Source organism: Choloepus didactylus, chromosome 8 (genome assembly GCF_015220235.1).
Source record: "Choloepus didactylus isolate mChoDid1 chromosome 8, mChoDid1.pri, whole genome shotgun sequence".
Lineage (NCBI taxonomy): Eukaryota > Metazoa > Chordata > Mammalia > Pilosa > Megalonychidae > Choloepus > Choloepus didactylus.
The window spans coordinates 129,957,348-129,976,754 of NC_051314.1; the positions used below are offsets into that span (position 1 = coordinate 129,957,348).

General features: G+C 38.6%; 1 protein-coding gene across 1 annotated transcript in view; it reads right to left on the minus strand.

Moving 5' to 3' along the window:
* The window catches only part of KDM5A (lysine demethylase 5A), a 126,004-nt gene that overhangs the window by 10,302 nt on the left and 96,295 nt on the right, over positions 1-19,407 (minus strand). Inside the window, 4 exon segments of the mRNA XM_037845025.1 lie at positions 518-819; positions 822-927; positions 2,430-2,650; positions 3,561-3,720. Of these exon segments, the coding sequence (XP_037700953.1) occupies positions 518-819; positions 822-927; positions 2,430-2,650; positions 3,561-3,720 (789 nt within the window).

Below are 19,407 nucleotides of genomic sequence, written 5' to 3' on the forward strand. Positions count from 1 at the left end.
TATACTCCATTCAGGAGAGTGCACATAGGCCTGAGCATGAATAAGATACAGACCGAAAGGGAAGAAACAACTCCTTAGTTTTAGGTCTTTAAACAACTTAATCTTAATGCAATTTGCCACAGCTCTTACATAAACACTGGCCCAGGAATTTTTTCAGGCACTGTGGCTAACTGACAAGGCATTTAGTTCTCTGATTCACCTTAAATGGAAAGCACAGATTATTCTGAAACTGATGCCTCCTGTATATGAAATGTACTGTCTCCATGGGTTATCACATAGCTTATCTCTGCTCTAATTTCATTATGTTCACCAAGCATAAGATTTTTAAAATGTAATAACTTCTATTAAGCCCACTGACCTAGGAGCCCCATGATTCAAAACTGTTTATAGAAACCTAGAAAGCAGATCATGTTGGAGACCCAAATCCTGGAATCAAAACCAGACTACCACTGTATCACATAAATGACTGTTAATCCTTGTCCTCTCTCATATTTGACTACACAGAGTTGAAACTCACCTTGTCCTTGCAGGGCCTTTGGCAGTCTTGTGCTGCACATACTGCATTCTCATCATCAGATTCCTCTGCTCCCGACCAGTCATACTTTGAGGGGATGTCCAGCACTTTTTTCTCTCTCTTCTTTTCAGTATTCTCTTTCACAAGCTCAACCTTGGCTGCAGCAGCCTTCTCCTTCTTTTTCTTTCTCTCTTCTTCTTTTGCCAGTTTCTTGGCCAGTTTGTTCAGCTCCTTTGATTTATCTGTACTTAATTTTAGTTTCTTCTTTTTAGGTTTGTCTATTTTCTTCAACTCCTTGGACTTTGTTTGCCTTCTCCGAAAAGCTGTTCTACCTTTTCTAACTTCCGTTTCCGTTTCTTCTCTGAAGAATCCTTTCCTTTTATTTTTAACGGTTTCTCTTCCATGCTGTCATCCTTCAAAAATATAAAATTAGAAACAATTTTAAAGCAAGACCTTAAAAAGTGTTATTCTTAAGACATTTAAAAGACATTTTAAGAAGGCAAATGTTAAATGAAAATAAAGGAAAAAATAGTGACAAGCTCTAAAACATTTCTATCTTATTTTTAGCTTACTAGGGAAAAAAGGACAAAAACAGTCATTGTTAGCAGGTATTAATCTAGGATGTAGCATCTATGAATTTTCTACATTACCTAATAACTTTTTTGGGGTCTCACCATTACTAAAGCTCTTTATTAACTCAATTATTAAATTCTTGTTGGTTAAGAAGTTATCAAAAATGCCAGCAAGACATATAAAATTGTATCCAAAAGCTCATTAACAAAGGGTATGTAGTGATTTTGGCAAGGACTAGACTACAGCTGATGTGATAAAGGGAAAGAATTTTCTTTTCAACTTTCTAATATTTATGCTATTATGTACCAGTGTAATCAACATTTAAAATTAACAGCGGAGTGTATTTAATAACAAAGAAGAGGTGGAGGTAGAAAGAAAAACACGAAAAATATAATGTAACTTGATAATTACTTAGGAAATAACATCTGAGGCGAGTTCATTTTTCCACAGACTTAAGACCTGAGAATCTTTGACAGAAACTTAAGAATCAGCAAAATCTGGAAGAATATTGAATTAAATCTATCAATATCTTGACGAAGACATTTAACCTGTTAATACTTTGTTTCTTTATATGTAAAAGTCAGATGAGATAATGGACGTGAAGGAAATGCTTTATATAATGTAAAACACTAAATTAGGCTACCTTCAATTTAATTTCTAAACCAAAAATAGAGAACCAATAATATGCTAAATATGTGACGGTTGGTGACATTTTACTATCCCATTAAATGGAAACAAGGAGGCTAATGAAAAAAATACTAGGAGTAGTTGCCTGAGTTCCCAGACTTAGCATCCAGGTTTGGTTTTTACTAGATTGTGACCTTAGGCAAGTTTCTACCTCTCTGATCCTTAATTTCCTCATATGTAGAGTGGGCTAAATAATTGCCCTCTCCCATCTCCCTTCAGGATTATGTGAGGATCAAATGAAATCATGGATATAAAAACATTGAGACAATTGCTAACTGCTGTGCAAGTATAAAATATGAATGTGGACTCTCCCTCCCATCCCAACCTAGTTCTAGTTAACCATCCCTTTTTTTAACCACTATATTCTACACTGCTTAACTTTGGGCCCTCCAACAGTAGAGGTCTGGGCAAAAAGGTTGTTCTAAAATGGGCACTTCCTTCCCTCCCCTCTATTTCTCTTTGACAAATATGACGTTTTCAAATTAAATGTTACATAAAATCTCAATAAAGAAAACCATAAAGCAGCGCTACTTTGGCTTAAGTGGAAGATAAGAGAGCCAGAACATTGCCCACTCAGCCATTCTCTTACCACATGGGGTACCTCAAGGAACCTGAGCATTCTAAACAGCTTCGAAACTACTGTTTAAATACATACCTCCATAATATGCAGGAATCTATCTTCAGAGGGTGGGTGTGTGGCCTGTAAAATACGCCATATGTGCTGAGTCTCATCCAGAGATACTTCTAGGAGATCTCCAACCATCATAAGTTCTTCCAGCTGGGCTTTAGCTCCAGGTGACAACTCCAACACTGGGGGTTCCAAACTTCGGGGTACCAAAGGGCTTTTCCGAGGTTGTTTCCTCGGGGTACTAGAACCTTTCCAAAACAAACCAAAAAAAACCCAAACATGAACCAAACACAAGACCAAACAAAAAAATGAAAACTATGGAAAAACTGTAATGTTTTCAAAGTAAATATTTAGGGGAATGGTCCCTCCTTTTCCACTACTGACTTTATTTAAATATCTGGAGTCACTGCATCAATATAAAAGTGAAAATGAAATTAAAAACCAATGAAGAACAAAAAAATCTAGAATTCCAAGATCCACTCTAAAAAATTGGTTCCTTATTAAATTCTTTATCCTGCGGCCTAGGGCAGTGTGCGGTGGCGGGGGGCTGTGGAGGTGTCTAATTCATGCTCTCTCCATTTTAGGGTATACCAAAAAAATTAAGCATATAGCTGCCCTTTATAAATAATTATCTTCCTAATGAACAGACAATAATATACAGTTCCATAAAATTCTCAATCTTCTACATGTGTGACCTAAAGCCATGTGAATTATTTCATTGGGGAAACAAAAAGTGAACATAATGGAGAAATCATCCACCAAAGAAAGGAAGAACTTTCCAACAATGAAACCTATCCAAACTAGAATGAATATTCTTAAAAAGCAGTGAGTTCCTCAACAACTGGTAATGATCAAATACGGGGTTAAATGACTAACAGGGATTTTACAGAGATGAGAAACTGGACTAGAGAGCCTTTAAAGATCTGATTAGGATTCTACAATTTATGTAAGTTTTTTATGGTGATCATTTAATGATAGAAAATGCAAATAGAGGCTGACTTTTCCTAACCAAATAGCATTTTCAGATTCTGTTAGCATTTCATGGCCAGGAAATCATATTGAATTCAGAAAGTATTAATCCATAAATGGTTTTGATTAATACAATGCTTCTCATCGGGCTTTAGGCTCATCTTCTCCACTTTTTATAAAGGGTAATACCTTGAGAGCAACTCTTAGAAGCAGAAGAATAAGCATGTTCTGCACAGAATGAAGGAGCTGTCCACATGTGGGTCACCACCTCCTCAGACTTAATGGGAATCTCCTCATCACAAAAAAGATTGGGTTCCAAACTGCTAGAGGACTTCACACTGGCTGTATCCTGCAGAAGAAACAAGGACGGGTATTCAGAATTAGAACCATTAACCTATGACAAGGATCTAAATGCAGGCTTTCAGGTTAAAGCTTCTAATATAATAAAAAATATGACATTAAAATTAAATATATGATAATTATGCCTAAGAGTCTCCCTCTGAATACCTCTTTGTTGCTCAGATGTGGTCCTCTCTCTCTAACTAAGCCACCTTGGCAGGTGCCCTCCCCTCTATGTGGGACCTGACTCCCAGGGGTATAAATCTCCCTGGCAACGCAGGATATGACTCCCGGAGATGAATCTGGACCCGGCATCATGGGATTGAGAATATCTTCTTGACCAAAAGGGGGATGGGAAATGAAACGAAATCGTTTCAGTGACTGACAGATTTCAAATGGAGTTGAGAGGTCACTTTTTTATAAAAAGTGGAGAAGATGAGCCTATATAGATAACACCTGTTAGGTTTTAATGTATTGGAATAGCTAGAAGCAAATACCTGAAACTACCAAACTCCAACCCAGTAGTCTGGACTCTTGAAAGCAATTATATAACAATGTAGCTTACAAGGGGTGACAGTGTGATTATGAAAACCTCGTGGATCGCACTCCCTTTATCTAGTGTATGGATGGATGAGTAGAAAAATGGGGACAAAAGCTAAATGAAAAATAGGGTGGGATGGGGGGGATGTGTTCCTTTTTACTTTTATTTTTTATTCTTATTCTGATTCTTTCTGATGTAAGGAAAATGTTCAAAAATAAGACTGGGGTGATGAATGCATGACTGTATGATGGTACTGTGAACAGCTGATTGTACACCATGGATGACTGTATGGTATGTGAATATATGTCAGAAAACTGAATTTACTTTTAAAAAATTAGATATACGATATAAAATAAGATAGAAAATGTCCACTGGGGAGAAAACATTGATGACCATAGTTTCAAGTCAAAGGGAACACAGTAAAGCTCAAACAAAATAGAACACCATAGTGATAACAAACCTACAGGAAAGTACTATCTACTTTTTTTTTACAGTCTACAGCCCATAAAAACTTCTATACCAACAAGTTATGGAACCCTGACCCTTTAAAAGAAAAGAAAAGAAAAGAAAAGAAGGACTTAAGAAGAGAAGAAAAGTTTAGATGCAACATCTTAAATTTGCAAACCATTTAATCCTCTCTAAAGGTTTCCAAACCCTAGAAGCTTACCAATTGCTCTTAACACAGTGAAGACCCTGAATGACAATATACAAATTATACAACTCCTGATAGGTCTAATGAAGATTTGAGGACTCAGAGGATGCTCCCATGGAGTTAATTTCCATAAGCTCACCTGTATAGCTTTAATGGTCAGTGTGCAGACAAGAAGACAAAACCCATACCAGGTATTTAAATAGATTAGAATTTAATATAGAGAACCAGTTATATGTACACTGAAGGCCTGAGAAGGTAAAAGGAGACAATGAGGTGGCATCAATATAGTTAACTACAGGAAAAGCATTATCATCCTAGGGCTTGAAGGGACAAAGAAAAAGAGATGGAGTTATTAGAACCTAAAATCTTAAGAGAAAAGGCCCTACAGAATTGGGACCCAGACCTCTGAAACAGAAGAACTGGCCAGTCAATTTTGCTATCTCTGAGGGTACATGATGTAGTTGGCTTCGGGGGTATGGAGGGAAAAAAAACAAAATCTGGAAACTGGAACCAACTGCTGTTGCAAGGGTGAAAGCATGCACAGTAAATGATGATGACAAGAAAAGAGAAAAAAACAACAGAAAAGATCAAGTCCTTTTTTACTGTTTTGGCCTTTTATTTTCTCTAACGCCCCCTATTTGACAGAAGGGAGCCAGCAGGCAAAGGACAAATGTGTAGAGCAGGGATTGCCAAACTACAGTCTGTGGGCCAAATCTAATTGGCAGCCTGTTTTTATATGGCCTGAAAGCTAAGAATGGTTTTTATATTTCCAAAGGGTTGTTAAAAAAAAAAAAAGATGACTTCAGTAAGTTAAAGATGCACTGTTAGCCCTACAGCAATCACTAAAACTATGATTAAAACAAGTATAGCCAAGAAGTCAATAAAGGAAATAAAACACTAAAAAAACACATTTGATTCACCCAAAAAAAGGCAGGAAAGGAGCAACAAAGGAATGAAAAACAAAGGGAACTAATAGAAACAAGAAGTTAGTGGGATACACAAAGGAATTTCTGGGAGATAAAAGCTACTATTGTTCTAGACCCTCCTTTATGGTATGTAATTCCGAACATACATACATTTGTAAAATATGAACTGCAATATGGATGGACAGCTTCAATAAAGGTAAACATGTCTTAAAAGGAAATAATCAATGGATATTTGAAAGCAGATTAACCCAGACACCATCCCAAAAGATCTGAGACTTTGTTTCATTAAATATGTATCTTCCTAAGGAATAATTAAGTACTGTAATGATTTTCTTGGATTGCTGCTCAGAGTATTTTAGTGATGATAACAATACAACATGCAAAATGAAGTAATAAAACAATACAAAGTACAAACTATCTGTCTTAACATCTAAATGTTACATAAAAGTTCAAATGACTGATTTTATTTTACTACACAATTACCTACCCTTCTTCCTATACCAGTAGGGAACTCTTCCCCTCAAGTAAAGATATTAGATTCAAATTATTTTAAGTATGAACTGATGGTCACAGTCAGGGCACATTATACAAAGGGAAAAATGACCAACTGCAAATCAACATGCAAATACAATTTTCATTACACAACAATTTCTTGCTCTAAGGGAAAATGCTCAAGAATATATTTTTTTCAATGCAAAGATACAATATCAAGGCAAATTTGACCTTGAACTACTATAAATCTTGCCACCATTCTTACACTCTTTCAAGCTGTTAAATACATTACTAACACTATAAGATTCATAATTTTGCTTTTTAATACTATCAATATTCCCTATCACAGAAAAGGCTGTAAGCTAAGACTCTCATGTAAGTCCTGCAAAAAAAAAAAAAAAAAAAAAGACTACCCTATACAACCACATCAAACCATAGTTCTGTCCTGCAAAAAAAAAAAAAAAAAAAAAGACTACCCTGTACAACCACATCAAACCATAGTTCTGTTCCTGAAGATCACATAATACTCGAGGTGTTTTGTTTTCACGGGTTATCAATCTCTGTCTAAGCGAAGCCCATTATGTTCAGCAATTCCAGTAGTGGTTAATACTTAATGTGCTAGAAAAGGAAAACAACACAAGTATTGGAGGCCTCTAAGCTATGGCAAACAGGAGATTCTAGTATTTAAGTAAAAAGCTAACTTGGCATGGGCTGCATTCCCTTTTAGCTGCTCCTGGTCATCCTATACAACCTTATAAACAAAAGCAGTCTTTAATTTCTGAATAAGAAGGTGCTAAGAAACTTATTTCGGACTCGGGCAAGATGGCGGCACAGAGAGGAGTGGAAGCTAAGTAGTCCCCCTGGGACAACTACAAAAAGCCAGAAACAACTAGTAAATAATCCAGAATAACTGCGGGGGGACAAACGAGACCATCCACTCATCATACACCAACCTGAATTGGGAGGAATGCCCGAGAACACAGCATAAAATCTGTAAGTAAAACCTGCGGAACCAGGTCGGGAGACCCCCTCCCCCATAGCCTGAGCTGCCGAGCTGCGTGGTGCCACAGAGAAGCTCTCTCCCAGCAAGCGAATACAGCTCAGCTGAGCTCCAACTGGGGTTTTAAGTAGCGAGTGTGAACTGCTCACTACAGGTACGCAGCCCCCAAAAACAGACAGAGGCTTTGGGTGACGACTGACCCGGGAGAGCCGGAGGGTTGCCTTGGACTGGGTCTGAAGGGGACTATCTGTTTCTTTTTTGGCTCAGTGGAGAAAGCCCCAGTCATTTTCAGTTTCCAGGGCTGTGACTCTGGGAAGGCTGGAGACAGCACAAGCAGAGAGTGAGACCATTGAAATGCTAATGTCCTCCACCTGAGGGGTCTGTCTTTTCTAGGAGGAAAGGGGTGGGGCCCTTTCCATTCAGAACCAGACCCCAGAGCCTGGGAGAACAGGGCCATACCTCCTCACACCAGTCAAGAATTATAGGCTAACAGGCATCACCTACTGGGCAGAAAAGCACAGTGACCTGAGGCATCAAAGGGTGGAGAATTTTCTAAGACACATCCGCAGGGAAACCAGATACTGAATATTTCTTCCCTCTGGGACCTGAGCCTGTTCTGGTCTGGGAAAACCTGATTTCGATAACCAAGGAAACCATGCCTAGACAACAGAAAATTACAACTTACACTAAGAAAAACAAAGTTATGGCCCAGTCAAAGGAACAAACGTACCCTTCAACTGAGATACAGGAATTTAAACAACTAATGCTAAGTCAAATCAAAAAGTTTAGAGGAGGCGGGGCAAGATGGCAGACTGGTGAGCTGTATGTTTTAGTTACTCCTCCAGGAAAGTAGGTAAAAAGCCAGGAACTGCGTGGACTGGACACCACAGAGCAATCTGTCTTTGGGCATACTTCATACAACACTCATGAAAACGTGGAACTGCTGAGATCAGCGAAATCTGTAAGTTTTTGCGGCCAGGGGACCCGCGCCCCTCCCTGCCAGGCTCAGTCCCGGGGGAGGAGGGGCTGTCAGCTCCAGGAAGGAGAAGGGAGAATTGCAGTGGCTGCTCTTACCGGAAACTCATTCTACTGATTCAAACTCCAACCATAGATAGACTGAGGCCAGACACCAGAGACTCTGAGAGCAGCCAGCCCAGCAGAGAGGAGACAGGCATAGAAAAAAAACAACACGAAAAACTCCAAAATAAAAGCAGAGGATTTTTGGAGTTCTGGTGAACACAGAAAGGGGAAGGGCGGAGATCAGGCCTTCAGGCGCATATGCAAATCCCGAAGCAAGGCTGATCTCTCTGCCCTGGGCACCTTTCCTTAATGGCCCTGGTTGCTTTGTCTATTAGCATTTCAATAACCCATTAGATCTCTGAGGAGGGCCGTTTTTTTTTTTTTTTTTTTTTTTTTTTTTTTAAATCCTTTTTGCTTTTTCTAAAACAATTACTCTAAGAAGCTCAATACAGAAAGCTTCAAAGAATTGAAATTTGGGCACGTCAAGTCAAGAGCAGAACTAAGAGAGCTCTGAGACAAAAGGCAATAATCCAGTGGCTGAGAAAATTCACTAAACAACACAACTTCCCAAGAAAAGAGGGGTGTCCGCTCACAGCCACCATCCTGGTGGACAGGAAACACTCCTGCCCATCGCCAGCCCCATAGCCCAGAGCTGCCCCAGACAACCCAGTGTGACGGAAGTGCTTCAAATAACAGGCACACACCACAAAACTGGGCGTGGACATTAGCCTTCCCTGCAACCTCAGCTGGGTGTCCCGGAGCTGGGAAGGGGGAGCAGTGTGGGTTGACAGAGCCCCATTCAGCCATCATTTGGGCAGACTGGGAGCCTCCCAACACAGCCCAGCAGCCCAGAACTGCCCTGGGGGGACGGCACTCACCTGTGACATAGCACAGTCATCCCTCAACAGAGGACCCGGGGTGCACAGCCTGGAAGAGGGGCCCACTTGCAAGTCTCAGGAGCCATACGCCAATACCAAAGACTTGTGGGTCAGTGGCAGAGACAAACTGTGGCAGGACTGAACTGAAGGATTAGACTATTGCAGTAGCTTTAAAACTCTAGGATCATCAGGGAGATTTGATTGTTAGGGCCACCCCCCCTCCCCGACTGCCCAGAAACACGCCCCACATACAGGGCAGGCAACACCAACTACACACGCAAGCTTGGGACACCAATTGGGCCCCACAAGACTCACTCCCCCACTCACCAAAAAGGCTAAGCAGGGGAGATCTGGCTTGTGGAGAACAGGTGGCTCGTGGACGCCACCTGCTGGTTAGTTAGAGAAAGTGTACTCCACGAAGCTGTAGATCTGATAAATTAGAGATAAGGACTTCAACTGGTCTACAAACCCTAAAAGAACCCTATCAAGGTCAGCAAATGCCACGAGGCCAAAAACAACAGAAAATTATAAAGCATATGAAAAAACCAGACGATATGGATAACCCAAGCCCAAGCACCCAAATCAAAAGACCAGAAGAGACACACCTAGAGCAGCTACTCAAAGAACTAAAGATGAACAGTGAGACCCTAGTACGGGATATGAAGGAAATCAAGAAGACCCTAGAAGAGCATAAAGAAGACATTGCAAGACTAAATAAAAAAATGGATGATCTTATGGAAATTAAAGAAACTGTTGACCAAATTAAAAAGATTCTGGACACTCATAGTACAAGACTAGAGGAAGTTGAACAACGAATCAGTGACCTGGAAGATGACAGAATGGAAAATGAAAACATAAAAGAAAGAATGGGGAAAAAAATTGAAAAACTCGAAATGGACCTCAGGGATATGATAGATAATATGAAACGTCCGAATATAAGACTCATTGGTGTCCCAGAAGGGGAAGAAAAGGGTAAAGGTCTAGGAAGAGTATTCAAAGAAATTGTTGGGGAAAACTTCCCAAATCTTCTAAACAACATAAATACACAAATCATAAATGCTCAGCGAACTCCAAATACAATAAATCCAAAAAAACCCACTCCGAGACATACACTGATCACACTGTCAAACACAGAAGAGAAGGAGCAAGTTCTGAAAGCAGCAAGAGAAAAGCAATTCACCACATACAAAGGAAACAGCATAAGACTAAGTAGTGACTACTCAGCAGCCACCATGGAGGCAAGAAGGCAGTGGCACGATATATTTAAAATTCTGAGTGAGAGGAATTTCCAGCCAAGAATACTTTATCCAGCAAAGCTCTCCTTCAAATTTGAGGGAGAGCTTAAATTTTTCACAGACAAAGAAATGCTGAGAGAATTTGCTAACAAGAGACCTGCCCTACTGGAGATACTAAAGGGAGCCCTACAGACAGAGAAACAAAGACAGGACAGAGAGACTTGGAGAAAGGTTCAGTACTAAAGAGATTCGGTATGGGTACAATAAAGGATATTAATAGAGAGAGGGAAAAATATGGCAAACATAATCCAAAGGATAAGATGGCCGATTCAAGAAATGCCTTCACGGTTTTAACGTTGAATGTAAATGGATTAAACTCCCCAATTAAAAGATATAGATTCGCAGAATGGATCAAAAAAAATGAACCATCAATATGTTGCATACAAGAGACTCATCTTAGACACAGGGACACAAAGAAACTAAAAGTGAAAGGATGGAAAAAAATATTTCATGCAAGCTACAGCCAAAAGAAAGCAGGTGTAGCAATATTAATCTCAGATAAAATAGACTTCAAATGCAGGGATGTTTTGAGAGACAAAGAAGGCCACTACATACTAATAAAAGGGGCAATTCAGCAAGAAGAAATAACAATCGTAAATGTCTATGCACCCAATCAAGGTGCCACAAAATACATGAGAGAAACAGTGGCAAAACTAAAGGAAGCAATTGATGTTTCCACAATAATTGTAGGAGACTTCAACACATCACTCTCTCCTATAGATAGATCAACCAGACAGAAGACCAATAAGGAAATTGAAAACCTAAACAATCTGATAAATGAATTAGATTTAACAGACATCTACAGGACATTACATCCCAAATCAACAGGATACACATACTTTTCTAGTGCTCACGGAACTTTCTCCAGAATAGATCATATGCTGGGACATAAAACAAGCCTCAATAAATTTAAAAAGATTGAAATTATTCAAAGCACATTCTCTGACCACAATGGAATACAATTAGAAGTCAATAACCATCAGAGACTTAGAAAATTCACAAATACCTGGAGGTTAAACAACACACTCCTAAACAATCAGTGGGTTAAAGAAGAAATAGCAAGAGAAATTGCTAAATATATAGAGACGAATGAAAATGAGAACACAACATACCAAAACCTATGGGATGCAGCAAAAGCAGTGCTAAGGGGGAAATTTATAGCACTAAACGCATATATTAAAAAGGAAGAAAGAGCCAAAATCAAAGAACTAATGGATCAACTGAAGAAGCTAGAAAATGAACAGCAAACCAATCCTAAACCAAGTACAAGAAAAGAAATAACAAGGATTAAAGCAGAAATAAATGACATAGAGAACAAAAAAACAATAGAAAGGATAAATATCACCAAAAGTTGGTTCTTTGAGAAGATCAACAAGATTGACAAGCCCCTAGCTAGACTGACAAAATCAAAAAGAGAGAAGACCCATATAAACAAAATAATGAATGAAAAAGGTGACATAACTGCAGATACTGAAGAAATTAAAAAAATTATAAGAGGATATTATGAACAACTATATGGCAACAAACTGGATAATGTAGAAGAAATGGACAATTTCCTGGAAACATATGAACAACCTAGACTGACCAGAGAAGAAATAGAAGACCTCAACCAACCCATCACAAGCAAAGAGATCCAATCAGTCATCAAAAATCTTCCCACAAATAAATGCCCAGGGCCAGATGGCTTCACAGGGGAATTCTACCAAACTTTCCAGAAAGAACTGACACCAATCTTACTCAAACTCTTTCAAAACATTGAAAAAAATGGAACACTACCTAACTCATTTTATGAAGCTAACATCAATCTAATACCAAAACCAGGCAAAGATGCTACAAAAAAGGAAAATTACCGGCCAATCTCCCTAATGAATATAGATGCAAAAATCCTCAACAAAATACTTGCAAATCGAATCCAAAGACACATTAAAAAAATCATACACCATGACCAAGTGGGGTTCATTCCAGGCATGCAAGGATGGTTCAACATAAGAAAAACAATCAATGTATTACAACACATTAAAAACTCGAAAGAGAAAAATCAATTGATCATCTCAATAGATGCTGAAAAAGCATTTGACAAAATCCAACATCCCTTTTTGATAAAAACACTTCAAAAGGTAGGAACTGAAGGAAACTTCCTCAACATGATAAAGAGCATATATGAAAAACCCACAGCCAGCATAGTACTCAATGGTGAGAGACTGAAAGCCTTCCCTCTAAGATCAGGAACAAGACAAGGATGCCCGCTGTCACCACTGTTATTCAACATTGTGCTGGAAGTGCTAGCCAGGGCAATCCGGCAAGACAAAGAAATAAAAGGCATCCAAATTGGAAAAGAAGTAAAACTGTCATTGTTTGCAGATGATATGATCTTATATCTAGAAAACCCTGAGAAATCAACGATACACCTACTAGAGCTAATAAACAAATTTAGCAAAGTAGCGGGATACAAGATTAATGCACATAAGTCAGTAATGTTTCTATATGCTAGAAATGAACAAACTGAAGAGACACTCAAGAAAAAGATACCATTTTCAATAGCAACTAAAAAAATCAAGTACCTAGGAATAAACTTAACCAAAGATGTAAAAGACCTATACAAAGAAAACTACATAACTCTACTAAAAGAAATAGAAGGGGACCTTAAAAGATGGAAAAATATTCCATGTTCATGGATAGGAAGGCTAAATGTCATTAAGATGTCAATTCTACCCAAACTCATCTACAGATTCAATGCAATCCCAATCAAAATTCCAACAACCTACTTTGCAGACTTGGAAAAGCTAGTTATCAAATTTATTTGGAAAGGGAAGATGCCTCGAATTGCTAAAGACACTTTAAAAAAGAAAAACGAAGTGGGAGGACTTACACTCCCTGACTTTGAAGCTTATTATAAAGCCACAGTTGCCAAAACAGCATGGTACTGGCACAAAGATAGACATATAGATCAATGGAATCGAATTGAGAATTCAGAGATAGACCCTCAGATCTATGGCCGACTGATCTTTGATAAGGCCCCCAAAGTCACCGAACTGAGCCATAATGGTCTTTTCAACAAATGGGGCTGGGAGAGTTGGATATCCATATCCAAAAGAATGAAAGAGGACCCCTACCTCACCCCCTACACAAAAATTAACTCAAAATGGACCAAAGATCTCAATATAAAAGAAAGTACCATTAAACTCCTAGAAGATAATGTAGGAAAACATCTTCAAGACCTTGTATTAGGAGGCCACTTCCTAGACTTTACACCCAAAGCACAAGCAACAAAAGAGAAAATAGATAAATGGGAACTCCTCAAGCTTAGAAGTTTCTGCACCTCAAAGGAATTTCTCAAAAAGGTAAAGAGGCAGCCAACTCAATGGGAAAAAATTTTTGGAAACCATGTATCTGACAAAAGACTGATATCTTGCATATACAAAGAAATCCTACAACTCAATGACAATAGTACAGACAGCCCAATTATAAAATGGGCAAAAGATATGAAAAGACAGTTCTCTGAAGAGGAAATACAAATGGCCAAGAAACACATGAAAAAATGTTCAGCTTCACTAGCTATTAGAGAGATGCAAATTAAGACCACAATGAGATACCATCTAACACCGGTTAGAATGGCTGCCATTAAACAAACAGGAAACTACAAATGCTGGAGGGGATGTGGAGAAATTGGAACTCTTATTCATTGTTGGTGGGACTGTATAATGGTTCAGCCACTCTGGAAGTCAGTCTGGCAGTTCCTTAGAAAACTAGAGATAGAGCTACCATTCGATCCAGCGATTGCACTTCTCGGGATATACCCGGAAGATCGGAAAGCAGTGACACGAACAGATATCTGCACGCCAATGTTCATAGCAGCATTATTCACAATTGCCAAGAGATGGAAACAACCCAAATGTCCATCAACAGATGAGTGGATAAATAAAATGTGGTATATACACACGATGGAATACTACGCGGCAGTAAGAAGGAACGATCTGGTGAAACATATGACAACATGGATGAACCTTGAAGACATAATGCTGAGCGAAATAAGCCAGGCACAAAAAGAGAAATATTATATGCTACCACTAATGTGAACTTTGAAAAATGTAAAACAAATGGTTTATAATGTAGAATGTAGGGGAACTAGCAGTAGAGAGCAATTAAGGAAGGGGGAACAATAATCCAAGAAGAACAGATAAGCTATTTAACGTTCTGGGGATGCCCAGAAATGACTATGGTCTGTTAATTTCTGATGGATGTAGTAGGAACAAGTTCACTGAAATGTTGCTATAGTATGTAACTTTCTTGGGGTAAAGTAGGAACATGTTGGAAGTTAAGCAGTTATCTTAGGTTAGTTGTCTTTTTCTTACTCCCTTGCTATGGTCTCTTTGAAATGTTCTTTTATTGTATGTTTGTTTTCTTTTTAACTTTTTTTTTCATACAGTTGATTTGAAAACAGAAGGGAAAGTTAAAAAAAAAAAAAAAAGAAAAAAGACAAACAAGGAAAAAAAAAACGATGTGGTGCCCCCTTGAGGAGCCTGTGGAGAATGCAGGGGTATTCGCCTACCCCACCTCCATGGTTGCTAACATGACCACAGACATAGGGGACTGGTGGTTTGATGGGTTGAGCCCTCTACCATAAGTTTTACCCTTGGGAAGACGGTTGCTGCAAAGGAGAGGCTAGGCCTCCCTGTATTTGTGCCTAAGAGTCTCCTCCTGAATGCCTCTTTGTTGCTCAGATGTGGCCCTCTCTCTCTGGCTAAGCCAACTTGAAAGGTGAAATCACTGCCCTCCCCCCTACGTGGGATCAGACACCCAGAGAAGTGAATCTCCCTGGCAACGTGGAATATGACTCCCGGGGAGGAATGTAGACCCGGCATCGTGGGATGGAGAACATCTTCTTGACCAAAAGGGGGATGTGAAAGGAACTGAAATAAGCTTCAGTGGCAGAGAGATTCCAAAACGAGCCGAGAGATCACTCTGGTGGGCACTCTTACGCACACTTTAGACAACCTTTTTTAGGTTCTAAAGAATTGGGGTAGCTGGTGGTGGATACCTGAAACTATTAAACTACAACCCAGAACCCATGAATCTCGAAGACAGTTGTATAAAAATGTAGCTTATGAGGGGTGACAGTGGGATTGGGAATGCCATAAGGACCAAACTCCACTTTGTCTAGTTTATGGATCGATGTGTAGAAAAGTAGGGGAAGCAAACAAACAGACAAAGGTACCTAGTGTTCTTTTTTACTTCAATTGCTCTTTTTCACTCTAATTATTATTCTTGTTATTTTTGTGTGTGTGCTAATGAAGGTGTCAGGGATTGATTTAGGTGATGAATGTACAACTATGTAATGGTACTGTAAACAATCGAAAGTACAATTTGTTTTGTATGACTGCGTGGTATGTGAATATATCTCAATAAAATGATGATTAAAAAAAAAAAAAAGTTTAGAGAAGATATTGCAAAAGAGATAGAGGCTGTAAAGGAAGCACTGGACATGTATACGGCAGAAATCAAAAGTTCAAAAAACCTACTAGTAGAATCTATGGAAATGAAAGGCACAACACAGGAGATGAAAGACACAATGGAAACATACAACAGCAGATCTCAAGAGGCAGAAGAAGACACTCAGGAACTGGAGAACAAAACACCTGAAAGCCTACACTCAAAGGAGCAGATGGAGAAAAGAATGAAAAAATATGAGCAATGTCTCTGGGAACTCAAGGATGAAACAAAGTACAATAACGTACGTATCATTGGTGTCCCAGAAGGAGAAGAGAAGGGAAAGGGGGCAGAAGCAATAACAGAGGAAATAATTAATGAAAATTTCCCATCTCTTATGAAAGACATAAAATTACAGATCCAAGAAGCGCAGCGTACTCCAAACAGAAGAGATATGAATAGGCCTATGCCAAGACACTTAATAATCAGATTATCAAATGTCAAAGACAAAGAGAGAATCCTGAAAGCAGCAAGAGAAAAGCGATCCATTACATACAAAGGAAGCTTAATAAGACTATGTGCGGATCTCTCAGCAGAAACCATGGAGGCAAGAAGGAAGTGATGTGATATATTTAAGACACTGAAAGAGAAAAACTGCCAACCAAGAATCCTGTATCCAGCAAAGTTGTCCTTCAAATATGAGGGAGAGCTCAAAATATTTTCTGACAAACAGACAATGAGAGACTTTGTGAACAAGACACCTGTCCTACAGCAAATACTAAAGGGAGCACTACAGGGTGATAGAAGACAGGAGTGCATGGTTTGGAACACAATTTTGGGAGATGGTAGCACAACAATATAAGTACACTGAACGAAGGTAACTATGAATACGGTTGAGAGAGGAAGGTGGGGAACATGTGAGACACCACAAGAAAGGAGGAAAGATAATGACTGGGACTATGTAACTTGGTGAAATCTAGAGTATTCAGCAATTGTGATAAAATGTACAAATATGTTCTTTTACGAGGGAGAACAAGCAAATGCCAACCTTGCAAGGTGTTAAAAATGGGGAGGCATTGGGGGAGGGATGCAATCAGCATAAAGTAGAGACTGTAACTAATAGAATCATTATATTATGCTTCCTTTAATGTAACAAAGGTGATATACCAAGGTGAATGCAGATAAGAGGGGGGGATAGGGGAGGCATGTTAGACACATTGGCAGTATTGTCTGATTCTTTATTCTACTTTGATTTAAGGTTATTTTTTCTTTTGCTGCTTCCTAGCTGTCATTTTTTTTTTCCTCTTTCTTTTGCCTCTCTACTTCTTTGACTTTCCCTCCTGCCTTGTGGAAGAAATGTAGATGCTCTAATACAGATAGTGGTGAAGGTGGTGAACACATAAATGTATGACCATGCAGAAAACCAGCAATTATTTACTTGGGATGGAATGTATGGTGAGTGAACAAAACCATATAAAAAAAAATGGGTTGATGACAAAACCTCGAGGGCAATATACTGAGTGAAATAAGCCAGACACATAAGGACAATTATTGCAGGGTCTCACTGATAGGAACTAATTATAATATGTAAACTCATAGACATGAAATATAAGGTACCAAGATATAGGACGAGGCTTAAGAATGGGGAGTGGTTGCTTAGTATGAGCAGAATGTTCAATTAGGATGAACTTAAATGTTTGGAAATGAACAGGGGTGTTGGTAGCAAGATGTGAGAATAACTAACAGTGCCGAATGGTGTGTGAATGAGGTGGAAAGGGGAAGCTCAGAGTCATATACGTCACCAGAAGGAAAGTTGGAGGTCAAAAGATGGGAATGTATAAAACTGAATCCTATGGTGGGCAATGTCCATGATCAACTGTACAAATACTAGAAATCACTTCATGAACCAGAACAAATGTATGACAATACAATTAGAAGTTAATAATAGAGGGGCATATAGGGAAGAACTATACATCTATTACAAACTATATACTACAGTTAGTAGTATTTCAAAGTTCTTTCATAAACAGTAACAAATGTACTATACCAACACTATGAGTCAACAATTGAGGGGGGTTGGTTAGGGATATGGGAGGATTCGGGTTTCCTTCTCTTTTTTTCTTTTTCTTTTTTCATCTTTCACTTTATTTCTTGTCTGGAGTAATAAAAAGGTTCTAAAAATTGAACAAACATTAAGTGTGGTGATGGATGCACAGCTGCATGAGGGTACCCAGGGGCAAGTGATTGTACACTTTGGATCTTTGGATAATTGTATGGTATCTGAACAATCTCAATAAAAAAGAAAAAGAAAAAAGAAAAAAGAAAAAGAAACTTATTTCAACCAGCTAAAATGTCACCTGAAATTAAGAATTCACGTTCATCTTGAGAAAAATATTTTCCCAAAGATGAATTTATAAGACTCTACAATGGATATTTTTTACATTCTAGGAGCTTTAATGCTGATGGGATTCATGCTCTAAGAATGAGCAGCACCTACCTGATCCACACACTGAAGAGACAAAGATAAGCTAGTTAGGGGTATGGAAAAGAATCCTGCCCCTGCCCCCGCCCCCTTTGGAGGCAATCTCTTACTTCAGAGTAGGAACTGTCCAGTTATAGGCATAGATTCTAAATGGAGCAACTAAGAAAAATATAAAACAGATCAATGGATTAAATTGACCTGGCAGAGTCTCTACTAGATCATGATGTTATTACTAGGTAAAAAGATGAAATGACAATGAAAGGCCAAAAGGATCCCACACAAAACAAACTTGCCAAACCTTCTCTATACCATCAGTGTGGAGTCATTATCAAAATAATCATATTGATGGCAAATAATTTGTTCTAGCTCCAACTGTAATGCAGCAAACACTAAACATGGGCCCAAGAATTTCACTCATCTCTGAATATGACATCTCATTTTACACCATCCAGACATGAGATTAGAATGAAAGACTCGTAACAGTTAGGACAGGATTCTAAAAGCCTAACTAGACAGACTTTAATAATCCAAGGGAAAAAACCCTGAAATCAGCCATGAAGGCTCTCAATAACTTAAATGTATATTTTTCTACTTCCGCTAAGCCATAAAAATTACAAGATGAGGAAAATGCAGATTTTTAAAAAATTTTAAAAATTTTTCAAAAAACATTCTCTGATCACAGCGTAATACAAATGATCATCTCAATAGATGCTGAAAAAGCATTCGACAAAATTCAGCATCCTTTTATGATAAAAACACCCCAAAAGTTAGTAATTGAAGGAAACGTCCTCAGTATGATAAAGGGCATATATAAAAACCCACAGCCAGTATCGTACTCAATGGTGAGAGACTGAAAGCTTTTCCCTCTAAGATCAGGATCCAGGCAAGATGCCCGTTGTCACCACTATCATTCAACATTGTGCTAGAAGTTCTAGCCAGAGCAATATGGCAAGAAAAAGAAATTAACAGCATCCAAATTGGAAA